This window comes from Amia ocellicauda, chromosome 21 (assembly GCF_036373705.1).
Source record: "Amia ocellicauda isolate fAmiCal2 chromosome 21, fAmiCal2.hap1, whole genome shotgun sequence".
NCBI classification, from domain to species: domain Eukaryota; kingdom Metazoa; phylum Chordata; class Actinopteri; order Amiiformes; family Amiidae; genus Amia; species Amia ocellicauda.
In genome coordinates, this window is record NC_089870.1 from 23,309,587 (window position 1) to 23,328,039 (window position 18,453).

Below are 18,453 nucleotides of genomic sequence, written 5' to 3' on the forward strand. Positions count from 1 at the left end.
TTGGGAGTTTTGCATATGGCCAGACAGTTTAATGCTCCAGACAGCTATTGATCGTGTGAGTGATAAGAGCGATGGACAGAGGTGTCAGTGAGGTCAGGGAATTACAGCAGCCCTTATTGATATTACTCATCCATGGCAAATAGCCTCCACCGCAGCAGGCCTTCCTGTAAGGAGTGATGCTCCGGCACATGTATCTGGACAGAGGACGGATGGAGAAGCTTGTCATTGCCCTGGTGAGAGGGGCAGGAGAGGAGGGCGGTGGGTGTGAGAGGGGCAGGAGACTAAGCACTAAGCACAGTCAGAGCGTACAATACCTGACTCCATGTCTCTTATTGTGTTTGAAGGAGTTTCATTTCATTATTGTTTGGCTGCTGTAATCTTAAATCACACTCTCCCTCACGTCTGTTCAGAAACTCCGAACATAAAGGCTGTGATGAATGTCTGCTCTCACAGGCCGAACCGCTCTCTCTCCCCGGACTCGCTCCTCCTGTTCCTCAGTTGCCCCCCCGCCCGGCTCTGATTCACCACTTGGCCGACATCATGTCCCCCAGCTGTCCTGCCTGCGTGCCGCCACTTATCACCCCGTTTTCACTCTCGGGTCCATCCAAAACAACGGCAGGAAATTAAAGTAACGGTGAGATACGTGTGCTTACAGTGTGTGAGGTCTTATATATATTGTGAGGTGCAATATAATTTATTTATATATATATCTGATAGATGAGTTAGATTAAAGATGAAGATGTAGCCGAGATTGTTCCTGGGAACACAGCAATAACTTGTTCAATTGAAGTTGTTAACCGGCCACTCAGGATCAGAAACCGCCTGCAGAATTCTGCACTCTAAAATCAATCGAACTTCTCCACTGAATAAAAATAACAGCGTAGGAAGTCAATCACAATGTTTGCTTTTTTAACTAACAATTCTTTGTAATTATAGCCCTAATTTTGAGCTCCACCAAAGTGCTTTTATTACAGTAATTTCTGTAGGACCGAGGGCTGTGTGGGAAGATATTTCTTTCTGCCTTCTGATGAAGCTGCTTTCTTCTGCTCGGCTTTACATCTACACTATTTCTAGGGTTTTACTTTACTCCTGATGAGGGCTGGGCAATATGGCCAAAATACAGTATCACGGTATTTTTCACATTTTTGACTGTACGATGGTATTTTTTAATGGCCTTTTTATACTGTTCGTAAAGCAAAAATAATACCACACACCTGACATTGAATTATGTTTCCCTGTTCTGTGTCAGTTGTCTTGAAACCAAACCATGTACACACTATCAATGATGTACCTTTCTTCAGGACAGATTCACTGGGGTCACTGCTGTGAAGTTTCACCCACACTACTCTCCTCTCCATTCACTGTGCATTGATCATTTGCGCACTTCTGCGCAAATCTGCAGGATCCAACCAATCCCATCTGTGGAAATTTGCATAACATGAACACTATCGGCGTTCTTTGATCAGATGCGTCTCATGTCAGACCTTTCAGACTCGACCAACATGGAGTCTCTTCGTTGCTCGCCTCTCTCAACGCTCTCCCAGGATGCATTGCTCCACAGTGCTCTTCCCACGCGTTGCATCGGTGGCACGCCTTGTGTGACATGCATGTTCTATACAGGCTTGGGTTTAGATCAGTTTACAGTGGAACTAAACTTGACACTCATTTATTGTGCTTGGTTTAAAATAAAAAATGTTGTCTTTATTTATTATTATGTTTATATGGAGTGTTTTTCCTAAGCATTATTATAACCAGACCGTTGTTGTTTGTGCACAACATTAGTCTCCAGAGGTTTGGGGTGAAACTGTGCCCAGGTATGCAGATGTCTATAAATTCCTAGTCCGCAGACCCTGCAAAAACAATCCACTCCAGTTATTGTCATCTCAGTAATATTCTGTATCCTATTCTCTGCTTTATTCAAACTGCTATTGATAATCGTCTTCTGTGCAGAAATTGAATTGATGGTACCTTACAATTTCTCAGACGGGATGAAAATGTACACACATAAATAATAACTGCAGACGGCAGACGCTGGTTATCGGATCTCTCGGTTAGATGCTAGTGATTTTCTTCGCTTTGCTTTTTTTCATTCTGGTTCTGAAATACGGAGACATAAATAGAGGTTGTGTAGCATTCAGCTGATTTCCCCTCCAGTACGGTGATCTGCAATGGTTAACTCAAAGGGTTTCTCCAGCTGGCTGCTTCCTATGGATAACCATTTAATGATCTATGGAATCAGGTGACTTTAAAAGCTTTATCAACATCCCGGTGACAGCGTTTCAACAGTCACATATGACGTCCTTATAGATGGAACACTCTTTTAAATGGATGTTGGGTTTTTCAATAAAAATGTAATTTGTTTCTCATTCTTTAGCAGCTGGCTCTTATAGATGGTTGAACAAACATAGCCCGAGAATGGATGACTCTATAGTTAATGGAGATACTTAGATTATTTAAAAAAGCATAATTTATTCAGTGCGGTTTGTATTTTGAAAGCAAAACCATATTAAATAAAAATAATGTTTTCTTCATTATTACAGCAGAAAATATGTGTTATCTATCGATTTCGTAGTTTATGTCTCAGCACCTTCAAGGACATTTAAGAGGCTGCTGAACAGGAAGAGACGATCAGGGTGATTCTCTGCCGTTTATAGGTCCTCCAGAGCAGAGGCAGGTACTGGGATTGTACTGACCTCTGACCTTTAGGAACCGGCCGAGCTTTTAACTAGGCCTTGAACAGCAACAAAACCAGTAGAGACCCGTCCTAGTGAAGTGTTTCTTCCGTTCACACAGGATGGATATTGAGACATGACACAAGTGATTGGTGGTGTTGGTAGTCAGCGCATTATGTGTGAGAACTTGAAATAAATATAAAAACTTGACTTTTGAATAGAAAGCATGATCTTGTAATTATAGTCATATATTTATAACCTGGTTAAATTCCAGAATACTACAAAAACAGACTGCTATGGTCCAGATGTCCTTCTGACATTAGTTTGCTGCCGCCTTTCTATGGTATCTCTGGAGTTGTAAGAGTCTCGTGACTGGATCCTATGGTGCCTGTTTAAATACCGGATCTGATTGAAATGCATCGGCCTGCTTTGATGTGTGAGACGATCCTCCGCTGCCAGGATCGGGCAGCAGGTCTTGAGTGTCTCTGGCTGGGCGTCTGTGTGTTGCTGAGACGCTGCTGCGTACTGTTTCCCCCAGAGCGGGCTTTAAGGGATGCTGGCTCTGTGCAAACTGACTGGACGTGGGCTTGCCTGTGCCAGCTTGTGACACTTTCAGGCGCCAGAGTGACACATTTCAAACATTAGGAATTGGTGTAAAGTGTGTAAATACGAGTGAGAGAGAGACACACACACACAGACAGACAGACAACTTTCAGTGTTTAATGTTTTCATCTGAAATTCACTTGTGGATACATTCTTACCTGTGTCCTGTAAAAGGCCCGGGGGTGTCCCTCTGTTTTGGCACCTTAAAGCCCGAGAGTGGTGGAGGTGTTGGCAGTAAACACGGCCTCCCCTCCGAGACGGCGGAGTGCATCTGCCCGCCAGCCTTCACCCTGCCTGTACACACACACACAACAGGCCCCTTCACTGCATCAGATGTTCCTACTGATCTGACGTGCAGTAAAGCCTGATTTATTCCTATCTGTTTCACTCGGTACCTGCCGTCCCGCTCTGAGATGCAGATACACAGGCCCCCCTGTCCTCCCCCAGCCCCTCGTCCGTTTCCGTGGCCCAGCGGTGAGAGACGGCTCAATTGAAAGGCCCATGCAGATAATGGGACACTCTGTGTGTTTTTTCTCTAAGACCTTCCAGCTGCGCAGCCACAGTTGGTTTTGCGGTAACCCTTCTGACGTGCGGTATTGCTTTTGCTGTCTAGTTGCCAGCATTAGGCCCAGCCAAGGAGTCATTAGTTAGTAAAGGCTTGCCAAAGTTTTAAATACCAGAAAATAACACCATTTACCACATGCAGGGCAATTATTTTTGTGAGAAATTAAACATGGGTTTGCGTTTGCGATAACATATAAACCCCTTTCTTAACCGAGAGAGCAAAGCCAAGACGCAGCGGGCCATTCAGGTCTGCATTCAGCTTTTTAATATTCATGACCTGCTTTGTATAGAGAGAGTGATAAGCTTTGGTTTGATATTAAATTCTTCTGTATTTAAAAAAACATTTAAAATATTCACCAAATTAAAGAAACTATTTTTTTCCCCTCTTTATGAAAAAATAAATGCTTTTATAAAGAGGTTAAAAGCCCTGGTCGAAGGTCTGGAGACTCGGGCTGCCAGCTTTAGGCCAAGTCAAAAAACAACAACAACGTAAAATGATAGAGCGAGACGCTGGATGCGATTCCTCAGAGCGAAGGTAGATGTGTACGACTATGATGCATTTCCTCAAATACTAATGCTTAATATCTTGGCTTTTTTTAAGGGTTGTCTAGCCTTGCATTCTGACAAAGCAGGCTATATTAGCTGCATAAATATGAATTAATGCACTGTCTCCACATAAAGAAAATGTTGCAGTGCAGAATTTAACACTGACTGCATTTGCACGCGGCCCTCGCGGTGAACGATGGTACGAGTCTGACAGTGAACCGCGTTATAAATCTGGTTCTTCATTCTCAGTGTCAGGAGACTAATCTGATGTTTAAATTAGTGACAAAAGTTATGGACTTTAACTTCTAACCAATTCTTTCTAAGGAAGTCATTAAATAAATCTAATATTTTATTTTATTAACTCTATTACTTTATTATTATTATTATAATAATATAATTATTATTATATTTATTATAAGTGGATGTTTTCTCTGGCAATCCGTGGGCCTTTGTGCATGCCCAGCTACACCGAGCTGGCTTAAATATTCTCCCATCTCCCCCTGATTTGAAGCCTGGCGTTTCCCTCTATGCAGTGTGATATCTCTAGGGATCTCCTGGTCACAACATCTCAGCAAGCTGACCAGTGAGCAGAAACTGACGGCTCTGAGTGAGGATGCGAAAGCCCCCGCCTTCCCTGACTTCACAGGTATCGGAAGAGCGGCTCCCGGGCAAGAGATGAATTCAGCTTGTTCTGTTCTGGGGGAGAAGAAAAGACTTTACATACCTCCATCTTTTTAAGATCTATCACAGCCTTCTGCTGCAGAGGTCACGAGTCCTTAAAAACACCACGACTGTTTCTGTGAACGGACATCGTCTACTTTCCAAGCATCACGTATCGCCCGTCTCACTCGAAGCCTCTCGCGTTACGACTTTGATCTCTCTTTCTCTCTTAAACAGTCTCACTTTGGCGATCATGTTAACAGATTTATAAGATATTCCCATTTATGTATCAAGCGCTTGCAATACCAGGGAGTGGCGGAGGGATAGAGGGACCACCGCCTTTAAAATTGCACGAAGCTGATCTGGAAGTGAGTTCATGGGTTCTGGGTGAGCAAAGGAGAAAAAAGCAGAAATCCAGTGTGTCTCCGGGCTTGTGCATGGAGATTACGGCGCGGATTGGCTCTCGGGAGGCTCTTGCCACATTCATATGAAGGCTTTGGATGTTGACACAAAGGTGATTAGAGATGGAACTGCTAGATTGTGGATGAGGAAGAAACTGCAAGTTGATGTTTTAATTGCCAGCTTCTGTGAATTTAAAACCGCATTTTGAATGGCTTCATGCTTTTGATGTCTTTTGACACTTTACTCAGCCTCCTAAACTGAGGTTAACGCTTACAAAACCACATCAATAAATGGAGCAGAACTAAATCTGCGGGGGGGTGGGGTTCTGGTGAATAAGGTGTCTGCAGTGTTATGCAATTTGTAGGTTTTCTCACCCATTGTTTTTAAGCCTTTCTGCAATATTTACAATAGAAGAGAAAAGTCCTAACATCACACAGTTTCCACACTGTGTTTGCAGATACCTTTTTATTAATAACAGCCCGCCCATTGTCCCTGCAATTTCGAGGGTTTCTGTTGCGTGTTTTTAGAAAGAGTGTATTAGTAATAGAAACACAACTATAGCAATTACAGCGGCTGTCTGCATAACACCGAGTGAAAGCCTGCAGTTTTAAGCACGGCTGTATTTGCTGAACAGGGTGAATTTTGGGCTTTGCTAATGCCAGGACGCCAGAGGAGGATGAAGAGGCATCCTTATTTATCCGGGGGAATTTATTAAGCTTGTGTCACTTTTCCTGACTTGCCCGACACCCAGATTATCCCTTAAAGAGAGGCACAGCTACAGAGAAACTAGACTGAAGTATTCAGTGACACTGGATGCACAATACTGAGGAGGTTATGCAGAACCATCTTTTTTCTTCTTCTTCTTCCTGCCAGCAGTCAGCCAAGGTCCTGCAAGAGTTGATTGTGCATTTCTAACACCGCCTCAGTGTGTTAATAAGACCCCCAATCGAGCCAGTGTCTGATTAACCCTTTTCCCGCTATCCCAGTCCGGAGCATATATAGGGAGTTGCAGAGGAAGGGGCCTGGCCTGTAAGGGACGGCAGAGAGACCCGAGGAGCTGCTGCCTGGATTGTACGCACGGTTAAGCCCTCTGCGGTCTCGCCGGCCCTGCTGTCAGTTTCTGGCAGGCGGCTCGGGCAGCAGCACTGTTCTCCTGTGCGATCTGACAGAGTTAGTGGCGGGGGCACAGAACAAGGCTGCCGATCACCCCCCCCCCCCCCCATCACAAAGTGTGTCAGCTTGCCCAGCAGCCATGTTGAGAGGGGGGCTGCAGTGGCTGCCAAGAGGAGACCAAAGCGAAGCCCAGAGGTCTGACAGTTAACCCTGGATTCAGCACTGAAACTCTGACGCCGGAGCTTCACGGTGCTTGGCAGCCTCTGCAGACAAATTAATTTATTGTAGCCAAACAATTTTGTTGTCCTAGTGTGGTTTTTGCCAGGATGTAATACACTTTTGAGCCCTGTCCAGTGTTGTGAACGCACATGCCAGAGAAGGGGATTTGTAAAGGTTTTGTCAAAAAAACTAAAAAGTTACGGTAGTAAACAACACACTTTACATGTTGGGAGATTAAGTCACCTGACTGGCAGATTTGATTGGTTTTGATTATGGCCACTGTTTGGTGAACCTATGTTTTCAGGTTTTATCAATTGTGATCCTAGTTATGGATTTTTTCTGGTTTTATAATGTTGTTAAACTGAACTGGAAGGATCTTTTCTGTTCCCTGCGTCGAGAACACAAGACGTGTTGGCATCATTATCACGCTGCAGTAACACTTGCCTTCCGCTGGTTTCAGAGCCCTTTTCTGACACCCGGATGCCGGTCAAGCTTGTGTTTCTCCTCTCATACTGGCAGATTCCTTCAGGAACTATTGATGCAATCCATCTGATGAAAACAGGAGGTTTTCACCTTTGTTTTCCCTTGCAGTAACTCATCATTTCTATTTTAGCATATAAGGGAAAAACAGTTTTGTAAAGAATTGAACGGAAATGTGCTTCAAAATGCTCGTGCTCATGAACCGGTGTGAAGTTGTGGAGAAGCCCTTCTGTTGCTCTCTTCTTCCAGAGAGGCATAGAGGTCCCTGCTGGTGCAGAAAGTTTATAGTCTTTCATCTGCGCCAGGTGAGGGGAAGGTCTCTCTCTTGGGTCCTGCTGTGTGCTCGTACACGCTCTTTGAGATGCTAAAATGCCAAAAAAGAGATCCTTTCTGGAAGGTTACGAGGTGATAATGTGCAGGAAACTGCCAAACCACTGTTGATTCGGCGTCTTATTTTCAATACACTCATTAGACGTGGTGTGATAGAGATATGGGAAACACTAACAGTCATTAAAACAGCTTGCTGTAAATTAAGCATGTTTTAGTCATGCCTTCAACATTATTACAATGAAGCCCCAGAGTCTCCTGTAATTCCGTACAAAAATCTTTTTAGTGCTGTTTTTATCCATGGGCTATAATCAAGCTGAGATTGGAGAGCGTGTTGTAAAGACGGTTCTAACGGTGCGTATTTTTAGAACAAGAGCTACCAGCAACACAAAATACAGGGAAATTATAGGTCTCTGATGAATATGTGTTAGCATGTTTTATTAAAAGGTTGTCAACAAAATGAGCAGGGAGACTTGTTCCGGACCTTTAGGCTACTTGTATTCTGCTGAGCCAGATACAGTATTATCAAAAAGTTTGCAATTACATGTAAAATTTAGATTATTTGCTGTCAGCACTTTCATTGTACACAGATCCTTGCCTTTATTTCTGCATAATCAGAACGTGTTAAATGACTGATACAAATAGTTTTGAACCCCTTACAAAGCTGAGGAAAATTATTGTTTATTACCATTACAAATATACAGATTCTAGATTCTAGATTTTATTTTTAGTTTTTTTGTTAATATATGTACGTATCTCTTCAGTGTAGTTAGCAGACGGTTTGTCTGTGGTTTATAATGCCGTTATATAATATTTACCAGGCTAAAGGGATTTGGAATGAAACATGTTGAATAACGATTATTTTCGATATATTTTTACACTGTCACAGGGTTTACACATTATTACCATATGGTTGCAGTGTATAAAAGACAATCTCTTAGCTCAGGTTAAAATGTCAGGATTTAGTGCTGTAATTGAAGACATCATTAGACATTGAAAGATGACTCCAGTTCAGTGTTTATTGTATCAATGCTGTGAGATCAAAGTCTTCAATAAAGAGGGGTAAAGAAACCAACCAGAGAGACTGTGATCCCAGGAACTTTCCAGCTTAATCACAAAAAAGCAAGTAAAAAAGAGAATAATACAAAAGTACTCAGAACTGAATCATGCTCAGTCTAGATGTTGTGAGTCCGAAGGTGAAAGGCTTGACCCAGTAGCTCATGAGTCGCTCTGTTCCGTCCTAAACAACATCCATCTTCATAACGAACAGGTCTGTCCTTCTCTGCACTTTGTTACTTGTCTTTCTGGGCCTGGACTGCTCCTTACGTATGCCCTGTGCTGTGGTTTTCATTGGTGTTGCATCACACAGGATTCTGGTACTTCTTCTCCTTCGGGCCTCTGACTGAAGTTGTCTATTCCAGATGAAAATAGATGAGATATCACAAAATGTGCCAACCGCTCTTTGTGTGTTTTTAAAGCTCTTTTCTGGGATTAAAATGGGGTACATGCCCTGTGTTATAGCAATAAACCTGTTTGCGACATGAATTTAAGGAAACAAAATAGTTTGACTTTGAAAGAATATCTTTATTACAAGGAAGGACTGATCCTAGATATTCCAGAAATAAATTGTTTTTTAGGGTTCATATAAATAAATAAATGCATTAACGCATAAATACATACATAATAGATAGAGTAAAATATGTCCAGATGTTCAATGTTCTCAGGATAAGAACTATTTATTTTTATTTTGATGGATGTTTTTTGAAATTGTTAATGGCTTAAATGACTCATGGATGCAAAGTCCTTGGGGCATCTTCCCTCAAATATTGTAGCAAAGACAGGAACTATAATGTAATCATAAAAACATAAGCCACTTGGCTGGATTCCAATGTATCAATTACTCTATTTAAATTAAAATGTTATCATCGTTTGCAATTTCTAGTTCTTTACATTTTCATGAATAAGATCATGTCTGTGTGTAACAAACAAACACACAAACACAAACAGACACACGGATGCAAAAGGCTGACGCGGGATCGAGTGACCCGATGGAAACAATCCTCCAAGTCTCGGTGCGACACGCAGTGCTCAACTCTCGTGTGCTTCTGATCCGGCGTCCTGCCTGGCAGGGCTTGTAAACAAGATGATTGACAAGCCAAGTGCACTCAAGTTTCTCCATTCCTCTCCAAGGCCACATCATACGGTAAATGAAATATGACAGGGAATATTGTACATATGATTGGGGGGTGAAAAGAAATGCAGTTCCCACAAACAAGCAGCTGTAGCCCAATTGAATGCTGTAACAGTGGACTTGAAATTGATCCTAAAAGAGATGCAAACTATTGAACTAGAATGCAGTTAATTTCAGTCTGCATTGTTTTCAAGTGCACAGTGACAGTGCTTTAAAGTTCATGCTGATGATATTTGTGGCTTTGAAGTCCAGAGCCACATTGGGCAATAGTTTAATAATGTAGCACGGCTGTCCAGTCTTTAGCAGTCACAGTGAGACACATCACTGCAATTACAGAGACTTTTGTCTTTTTTATGCTCCATTTGAAAAAGGTGGGTCTTATCTAGCCTATGTACTGATGGGTTTCATTGTCCTTGACCGAGACATGTGGGCAAATTATCTCTGCACATCTCCAGACTTCATTTTTTTAAATGATTTTTGTTCTTGATTTTTTTCTTCTTCAAATTAAGGGTTTTATTCAAGTGTAGTAAATAGACTGATGATTAAAAAGGAGAGAAATGAAGGTCAGTTAGACGGCACATAGCACAAGAATGAAGTGGTGCAACACAATTCATTAATTTCAGTTAAATATATAACATTCCTCACAGGAGAAAAAAATAACTGTTCAAATGCTCCTGTGTTATCAGCTCTCTCGAATCCACCCGTTTTTCAGGACAAATTGGACTCAATCTAAATATGAAATTAAAGAATTGTATCACAAAGCATTTAAATGAAGACAGCTGCTGCAGTTAGAAATGTACTTTACTATTTAAAAGAAAACTTATTGGACATTATGTACAGAATGAGGGATTGATGGTCTCTGTCTTAGACTATGTCCAAAGATAAAGACACTCCTCTACACACTGCAGCTACTCTCATCTCGTGGGACTCAGTTTTCACTCGGCTTCAGCGATGACTAACAGAAAGCATCTCTGACAACAGCCTGTAATAACCTCTCCCTGGAACTGACATGTGTGTGTCTGCTGTGGTAAAGAGCTTGTGTTGGCACTGAAGACAGGCGATTGGTCCCTGAGTTGTGTAGTGTAGTTATACATGTGTGTGTCTGCTCTGGTAAAGAGCCTGCTTTGGTGCTGAAGACAGGCGATTTGGTCTCTGAAACTGAAACTGGTTCCTTGATTGTTTCACCCCTAAGAATAATGCCACGTATTAATTGGTGGTATTTGTTAGGTGTGATGTCTCTGATGCAGTCCAGATTTTTTGTGTTATGATGGGCTGTACTGTAGCACCCCGAGACTAGGTTGGGGAGTTTGAAGTGATTGTGTTTCACATATAATGCGCTGCTGTGGTGCTTTTAATTGTAAAAGTTCAGTTTCTTCACAATGCTTTGTAATACACACACCGAACCAAGCTGTACAGTCAGGGATCAGAGGAGCCTCTTCTTCGCTGAGTTGTTTCCTCTCCTAAGGCTCCTATCCTTAGTTAATCACCACCAAAGCATTTATACAGTCAGCGTCTGGTTGCATTTGGTTGAAGTTTCAGTTTTTTTTCCCACACGCAGAGCAGTGCATGTTGCACAGAGCGAAACCCTACGAGCTCTTTAATTGTCTGGATTGTGTGCGGAGAGCCAATCCAGGTCACTGCTTCTTGGAGGCCGTGCCGGGCGACACTGGGTTCTTGTGAAGCCGGCTGTTGTTCATATTTCCATTGTTATTATTTTACTTCAGATTTCAGAACGCTTCCAACTAAGCCTCCGGCAATGGAGATGAATGAACAGTTAAACACCTGTAAAAACTTCCTGATCCCTGACTTGTGGAAATGGAGATCCTTAATAATGTAAAAGTAGTGCAATCCCAAGAAACCGTGCCTGATGTTGTTGCCCGGCTCAGGGTCACAGTGCAGCCGGGACGCCCCCTCTACTGTACCAGAGAACATATTTAGTATTAAAACATCGCTCTCTGTGATCACTTTAGTCACCAGCCACCGGCAGAACTGTATTCACTACCCGTTCCCTCCGAGACGGTTTGAGTGTTTGTTGTACTGTTGTGCAGTGTGTCCGTCCCCCTGTTGAAGTACTTCAGAGCAGGGATTAATCGTCATTGTCATTGATTTTGATATCCTTAAACACAATGCATGGCAGCCCTTTTATAATACGGATTGCACAGCACGTTTTAACTCCTAACTTTTCCCTGACCTACACAGAGGTCACGGTTAAGGTCGTGTCAGATTTCATTCATGTAGCGCAAGATGTTTGCATTTCTCAGGGCTAATTTGCCTGGGATAGAAATTTTAAATATATGAAATCGCACCGACCACTTGTGAAGAAGAGAGTCGGCTCTATTTTCCAGTCTTTTGAATCCAAGATAACCTTGTATTGATCTAAAAGAATTCATGAATGTCATGTTATATGAAAAACACACACTGCTGCGCTTACCAGCTCTCATTATAATCCATGATATCGTGTCAAGCATCATTAACAATCACAGAGGCTGAGGAAACGCCGTGTTGATACGAGATAGCTTCCCTTGTTTAGTCGTAATGAAATGCACACAGATACAGAGCAGATAAAAGTTTAGCAAGCCGGATAGCCGCATCAGAACAATCCCATTTTTTCCTTTTTCTTTTTTTTGTTGGCAGAAAAAAGGAGAGAATTTTATGCAAAGACCAGTAAACGGGATTCCAGTGGGGAGCTGTGTGTGGTCTGTGTTTTTTGTGTACGTGAGGCGCATGTAATTGGGGGAAATGAATTCCCCAGGCTGCTGGCAGGCAACATGTACTTGTTAATTATTCAGGTGGATGACAAATGCAGAGCAGAGGTTCTCGCAAAGACAAAGTTTGTCTGATGCATGTTCAGTAACTGATAGGCTTGACATGCCATGGTGTCTTATTCACAGCTAATCCGTATAGCTCTGCCTGATGAGATGAGCGCGCCTCGTGTAGTCCTTTGTAGGAGAAAATGCTCAAATTATAGGGAGCTGAGGGAACTTCGGCGCATTACATAAATCCTTTACTTTGAGGGGCTCAGCGGGGACGCAGAGAGAGAGACTCATTGATGGATGTAAGGGGAGAAGCAGGTGTCACGGCACTAGATCGCCCGGCCGAGGTGTGTGCGGACACAGACTTCACTCTGAAACGCGACCCCTGTGAGCCCCTGGCCTGGGGTTTGTCAGGCTGTCTGAGGAGATTAAGTGGTAGGCATTACATTGTTTTATTTGAAATATTATTTCTCTTCTTTGAACAATATGATAGTAGCTTTGGACGATTTGAGTTTGCAGAATTATTGTCATGAGAAAAGAAAAGGCAGGGTCTTCCAGTATCCATATAGGGGGTCTGCTTTCATTTCATGGCCTGTACTTCTCAAGGTCTATCGTAAAAGAGTTAAAATCCTCAAAAGACTGACTGCTACTACCAGGTAGAAACTGCATAAAACAACAAGTAATTAACCTCAGATATAACAATTCAACCCTAAAACAATAAACTACAGTGGAACCTGAGCACAGGGATTTCTTTTCTCTATAGTGAAACCTGCTGCTGGGTCACACTACGAGAAGATCCTGTGCCTGGCAAACCTTTGTTTATCACATTACGGCTTGTTTTTTCAGAGATGCGGTCATCTGACCACTGTGTGGTATTCACACGGATGCACTGTTTAGAGAGAGTACCTGTAAATGTCGCTCACCTAAAGCACTCCAGCTGACATCGATAAAAGTGCCTCTAAATCAGCAGGCCACTTCCCCCTGAAGTCAGTCTGAAGTTACAATAAACATGTCAGCTCCTGTTTCTTGTGGCTGATGTGGTTTTGTGGTAAGAGGCTCCCACACAGCGATGGATCTCTGATTAATCAGGCACTTACTGCTATGAATCAGATGCTTACACTTGTTTTAATTGCTGTGCAACCTCATTGAATTCCTCTTGCCCCTGAAAGAGCTGCTGGAAACGGCTAATTGTGAAGCTGGATGTAAATCTATGCACATTCATTTTAAAATTCCCTCAAGTTACCTGTTTTCCTTTTCATCTATCTTGTTTTAAGCTCTATAAGGTAAATAAACAAACAGTGCCATCTGAACTGCATGGGTTTTTCCCCCTGGCTTTTGAGTGGTTTTGTTTTTGTGCCCTAAACGTGTTGCAGTGTTTGAAGCCGAATGCACAGCAGCACCTTTGGTTTGTTTATCTTATCAAGTATTTATCTGCGTAGTGAGCCACTCATTTCCTCATTAGATGGATTTTCGCCCTCAGCAAAGATCTCCGACATTTGACCTGTTTTCAGATCTCCTCTTGAAGCGAGAAGAAAGTCTAGCGTGTGAAATATTTATCACAATTTCTGTAAATGGGAATCTTTATGGGGCTGTGGAGACTCATGGTGCGAAGTGCTCAAGAGTCCTGTGATGATTCACAGATGATCAGATACTTAGAAAATTCTTCCTTTGCAAGTTATTTATTTTTTGCAATGCCGTTTTCGTCTTGAGACCCTTTGCTGTGCGTTTGTGGTGTTTCCCAGTCTTGGCATTGTTAAACAAAATACGGTATTTTACCCAGTAAACACCCAGTCAGGTCACCTGCTCACTGCAGGAAGGTAACAGCTGGAAAAGAGGCCTTACTGGACCTGTTAAGGCAATAACAACAGGTCACAGGTGTATGCTCTGAGCTGAGAGCACCGCAGAAGTGACATATTTTCAATCATGTGGCTGATTCCCAGGGAATTGTCTCAGGGAAGCTTGGGAACAGTTTATATAATGACCAGGGCAAACAGGAAGAGGGTTGTTTCTTCTCCACGTATGAAAAAAAATGTATAATTTAAATGAATGCCTGGCATAGTGAGTAATATAGTCTTCTCTGATTAATGGGATAAATCTCCAGTTCCTGGTCATAATTTACCTTTACTGCAGTGCAACACAATGAGTTGCACGGCATTCTGGGGCTGGTGTCGGACAGCGTGTTTATACAGCCTCTGTCTGCGGGGGTTAAAAAAAGAAAAGAGGTGAATTGCAATCGCTGACATTACCCACACCTGGTTCAAATAAATTGCGGTTCATGACATGGAGCTCGTGGTACTTTACAAATTACCATACATCAATCTTAAGAGTCCAGCATCCTTCTTTAATGGTATCATCTGATTCATACATGAATATATTCTCTTTCCACCGCCATTATTTCACTGGAGGTTTACATTGTATATTGGGAGTAATAAAGATCAATGAGCCACTGTGATAGGGCCCAGTGCAGGACTTATACCTTTTCCTAATTGATCCCATTGTTCGCTTACTATTTACAGATGCAGTTCATGAAAGCAGAAGTTTAAAAAAAGGCCCATATAAGGGGGCAATCGCATAACCTGAGATCTATAACATGTTCAGTGTAAACCTTCTTGAAATTGTGTTTACAATGGGGCAGTTAATAAAACGATTGTGCGACCGCAGCATTCACTGTACATCTCGGCGTGGTGACAATCAGTGGTGACGGCCGTTGTCTGCTCTACTGTACACGCTGTGTCCTGCTGGGCTAATCTGAAACTTGTGGGCCATAATAACCTTCCTGTTCAAATTGTAAAGCTGTAGCGGGGCTGTAATAGCTCTCCTTGATCTGTCAGACATACTCTTCACCAGGAAAGCGAACCTGCGAGCTCGGGTACAAACCGCACTGCTGTTCAGCACATAACCTGCCCATTCATCGCCCTCGTCCTCTGTCTTGCTTTAGATAAAGGCTTCCCATTCACTTTTCCTTTTCAGCGGGTTCTTTTAATTGAAATCTTGCACACCTCAGAGAGAGAGAGAGAGAGAGAGAGAGAGAGACACACACACATCTCCATCTAACCCTTAAAAAATATTTAAGGGAGCGTACTGGCTTTCAAAATAAGATTCCTTAATCCATCTGATTTGATCACCATTGTCATCATAATAACAATAGTAATACAACTTGGGAATCCTCGATAAATATGGGATGTAACATTTTTTTATTTGAGTTTCTGTCCTCTCTCTCTCTCTCTCTCTCTCTCTCTCTCTCTCTCTCTCTCTCTCTCAGTAAGAACTATTTGAAAACATGAGAGCCCCCCCGTGGCATCGAACCCTTTGTAGCCCCCTGCTGTGTAAATGTTCTGCATGTTGAATAATATATTTTGACATCATTTAGAGCAATCGTGTGAATTTTAAATTGTGTACGCTCAGAAACAGTGCGTCTGCCTCATATTAAGATCTCCTAACACAACTCTACACGTTCGCCTTTGATTCTCTACTCAATCGCACTGTCAGAGATGTTGAAATGCAAGTTCGTGTCATTGCGATACCAACAGAAAATGTCTGACCATGCCCGTTTAATATGCATCACCTGAAAACTATGTATTACATTTATGAAAACTGGAAATAAATAAAAAATACTCCACGCTTGATTACAAACTCAAAAATAAAATAACTATTCTTATGTGAGATTCAAATATCTAAATTCTAAAAATATGGTTTATGTTGCTTAGTTCGAACACTTTAAAAGACATGACATTGAAATCTGAAACACCGTGCATAAACAAAACTAAAGACATTTCAAACACTATTAACATTACATTGTTTATACTCAATAAACGTTAATTTTTAAGCGTGGAAATGACTGCAATTAATTTTTTTGTGCATGAGCAGCGTAACATACATTGAGTCTTATGCACCTTGTAGCAGGAGAATGTTAACTGTTTTTTTTCACCATTTCTCTGTCTTCTTTTCCTCCGGAGAAGGGCTGTGCAGCATTTTTTTTTTTTTTTTTTACTTACGGCCTGGCTTTATGATTCAATTGCAAAGATACTCTCATATATAAGAAAAGCATTGCATTTGAAAAATTGAATATGGTATCAGTTCTGACAGCCCCTTTTTGAGGGTCAGTAAAATTTCAATAATTCACTACAGAGTTAAAGTCAATTTCAGCCGCAAAATGTAATATATAGAGCTTGCCTGCCATCTTCAACCTAGTTGCAGAACATTGAAGGGATGTGACATATAGGAATTTAAAGTATATTTGTTAGACCAGTCAGTGAAGAGTCTTATAAGATTCTATCTGACAAAATCTTTTAAAGTTAGCCTCCAAACTTGCGGCACATGGTTCACATAGCAGTCGAGACACATGCAAACACATGAATGATGGGAAGAAAATGTCAGCTGGCAACAGCCTGACTACAGTGTCATAAGTTATAAGGCATTTATTCGCTGCTATTGGCACATGACACTTTACTGCACAAACCTTAACCGAACTGAAGTGTTTCTTGTTTCTCTTAACTCTGTGTTGTTTCTCTCTGGGGAGGGAGGGGAAAGTCGTCTTCTCTCCTATCGCCTTTAAGAGATTTTCACGTTTCTCCACAGCGACCCCTACTGGGAGAGGCCAGCTAATGCCAGCTCCTGTTCAGCTTCTAGGCCCAAGACACTCCACCTTGGAGGGCAACAGCATACCTCATCACCATGGTAATTCCCTCCCTCCTTCCCCTTCCTCCCCTCTCCTCAATCAGCGTCTGATAATGGGGCAGAGTAACTCTCTGTCCCTGAGTCTCCTGTGTGCCGTGGAGGAAACGCAGGCTTTATGATGTTTCCTGTTTGGCATCCCTGCTTCCTGTAGGATATACATCTAAAATGTACAATTGCACTGAGTTTCCTTCTCAAAGGCCAGGCTGTGTGATCAGTATTATTAACAAGGAAGTCATTAGAAAATGTATTGTGTAGCATGCTGTTTACAGGGAGCCCTGTCTTCAGGTCAGAACTACTGACTGCGTTACTATACTGTTGCTGTTCAGATGTGGCATTCAGGGGACTGTGTGTTTGGAAATATTGTGTTATTGAGTTGCCTGTTTTTTCGCGAATGCAGTGGTGCATTTAAGACCTTGTGTGTAACAAATTTATTCATCTAAAACCGTGATGACAACAAGAGGCTGAGAAAACACTACACACACACTTTGTGCATTGACACGTACATTTAAAGAACAATAGTTTCATGCAAACTTAGTAATGGAAACAGATGAATAGTGTTGATTTTTGTATGAAGACTCTTATCCTTCTATTAGGCACTTACATATTTTGTGCATGAGTTTCACAGCTGTAATCTTAGCGATGTCTGTACAGAAGAGATTTCTGTGGATATAGGCTGAAGACAGCCCACACATCCAACTGCCGTGTCTTCCTGTCATGCTCGTGATTCTCCAAAGGGGATTGAACCCATCTGAGGGAGAGGGAGATTCAGGACAGAGGCCTGGTCAGATGATTGACGTCCAACCCATTAAGCACAGGTTGGCTGTCCTCAACCAAGCCTTGGCTAAAGGATCCTTTCACTTACATGTATTCTCTCTTTCATAAGAACATAAGAAGAACATAAGACAGTGTCCAGTCGAGAGGAGGCCATTCGTCCCATCGAGCTCGTTTGGTGTCCATTAATATCTAAGAGATCCAAGGATCCTGTCCAGTCTTTGCTGAGTGTTCCCAAATTGTCTCTTCAGCCACATCGCTGGGGAGTTTGTTCAGATTGTGACGCCTCTCTGTGTGAAGAAGTGTCTCCTGTTTTCCATCTTGAATGCCTTGAAGCCCAATTTCCATTTGTGTCCCCGGGTGCGTGTGTCCCTGCTGATCTGGAAAAGCTCCTCTGGTTTGATGTGGTCGATGCCCATCATGATTTTGAAGTCCCCACGTAGTCTCTTCTGTTCCAGGTTGAAAAGGTTCAGGA

The 18,453-nt window shown here is 42.2% G+C and overlaps 1 protein-coding gene across 3 annotated transcripts in view; it reads left to right on the forward strand.

Moving 5' to 3' along the window:
- The window catches only part of npas3 (neuronal PAS domain protein 3), a 262,662-nt gene that overhangs the window by 43,701 nt on the left and 200,508 nt on the right, over positions 1 to 18,453 (forward strand). For 2 of the 3 annotated variants that reach the window (XM_066694336.1, XM_066694337.1), the window contains exon 2: positions 17,109 to 17,207. The exons of the other annotated variant lie outside the window; for it this stretch is intronic. In XM_066694336.1, the coding sequence (XP_066550433.1) occupies positions 17,109 to 17,207 (99 nt within the window). The remainder of the gene's footprint in view (positions 1 to 17,108; positions 17,208 to 18,453) is intronic. 3 annotated transcript variants of the gene reach the window in all.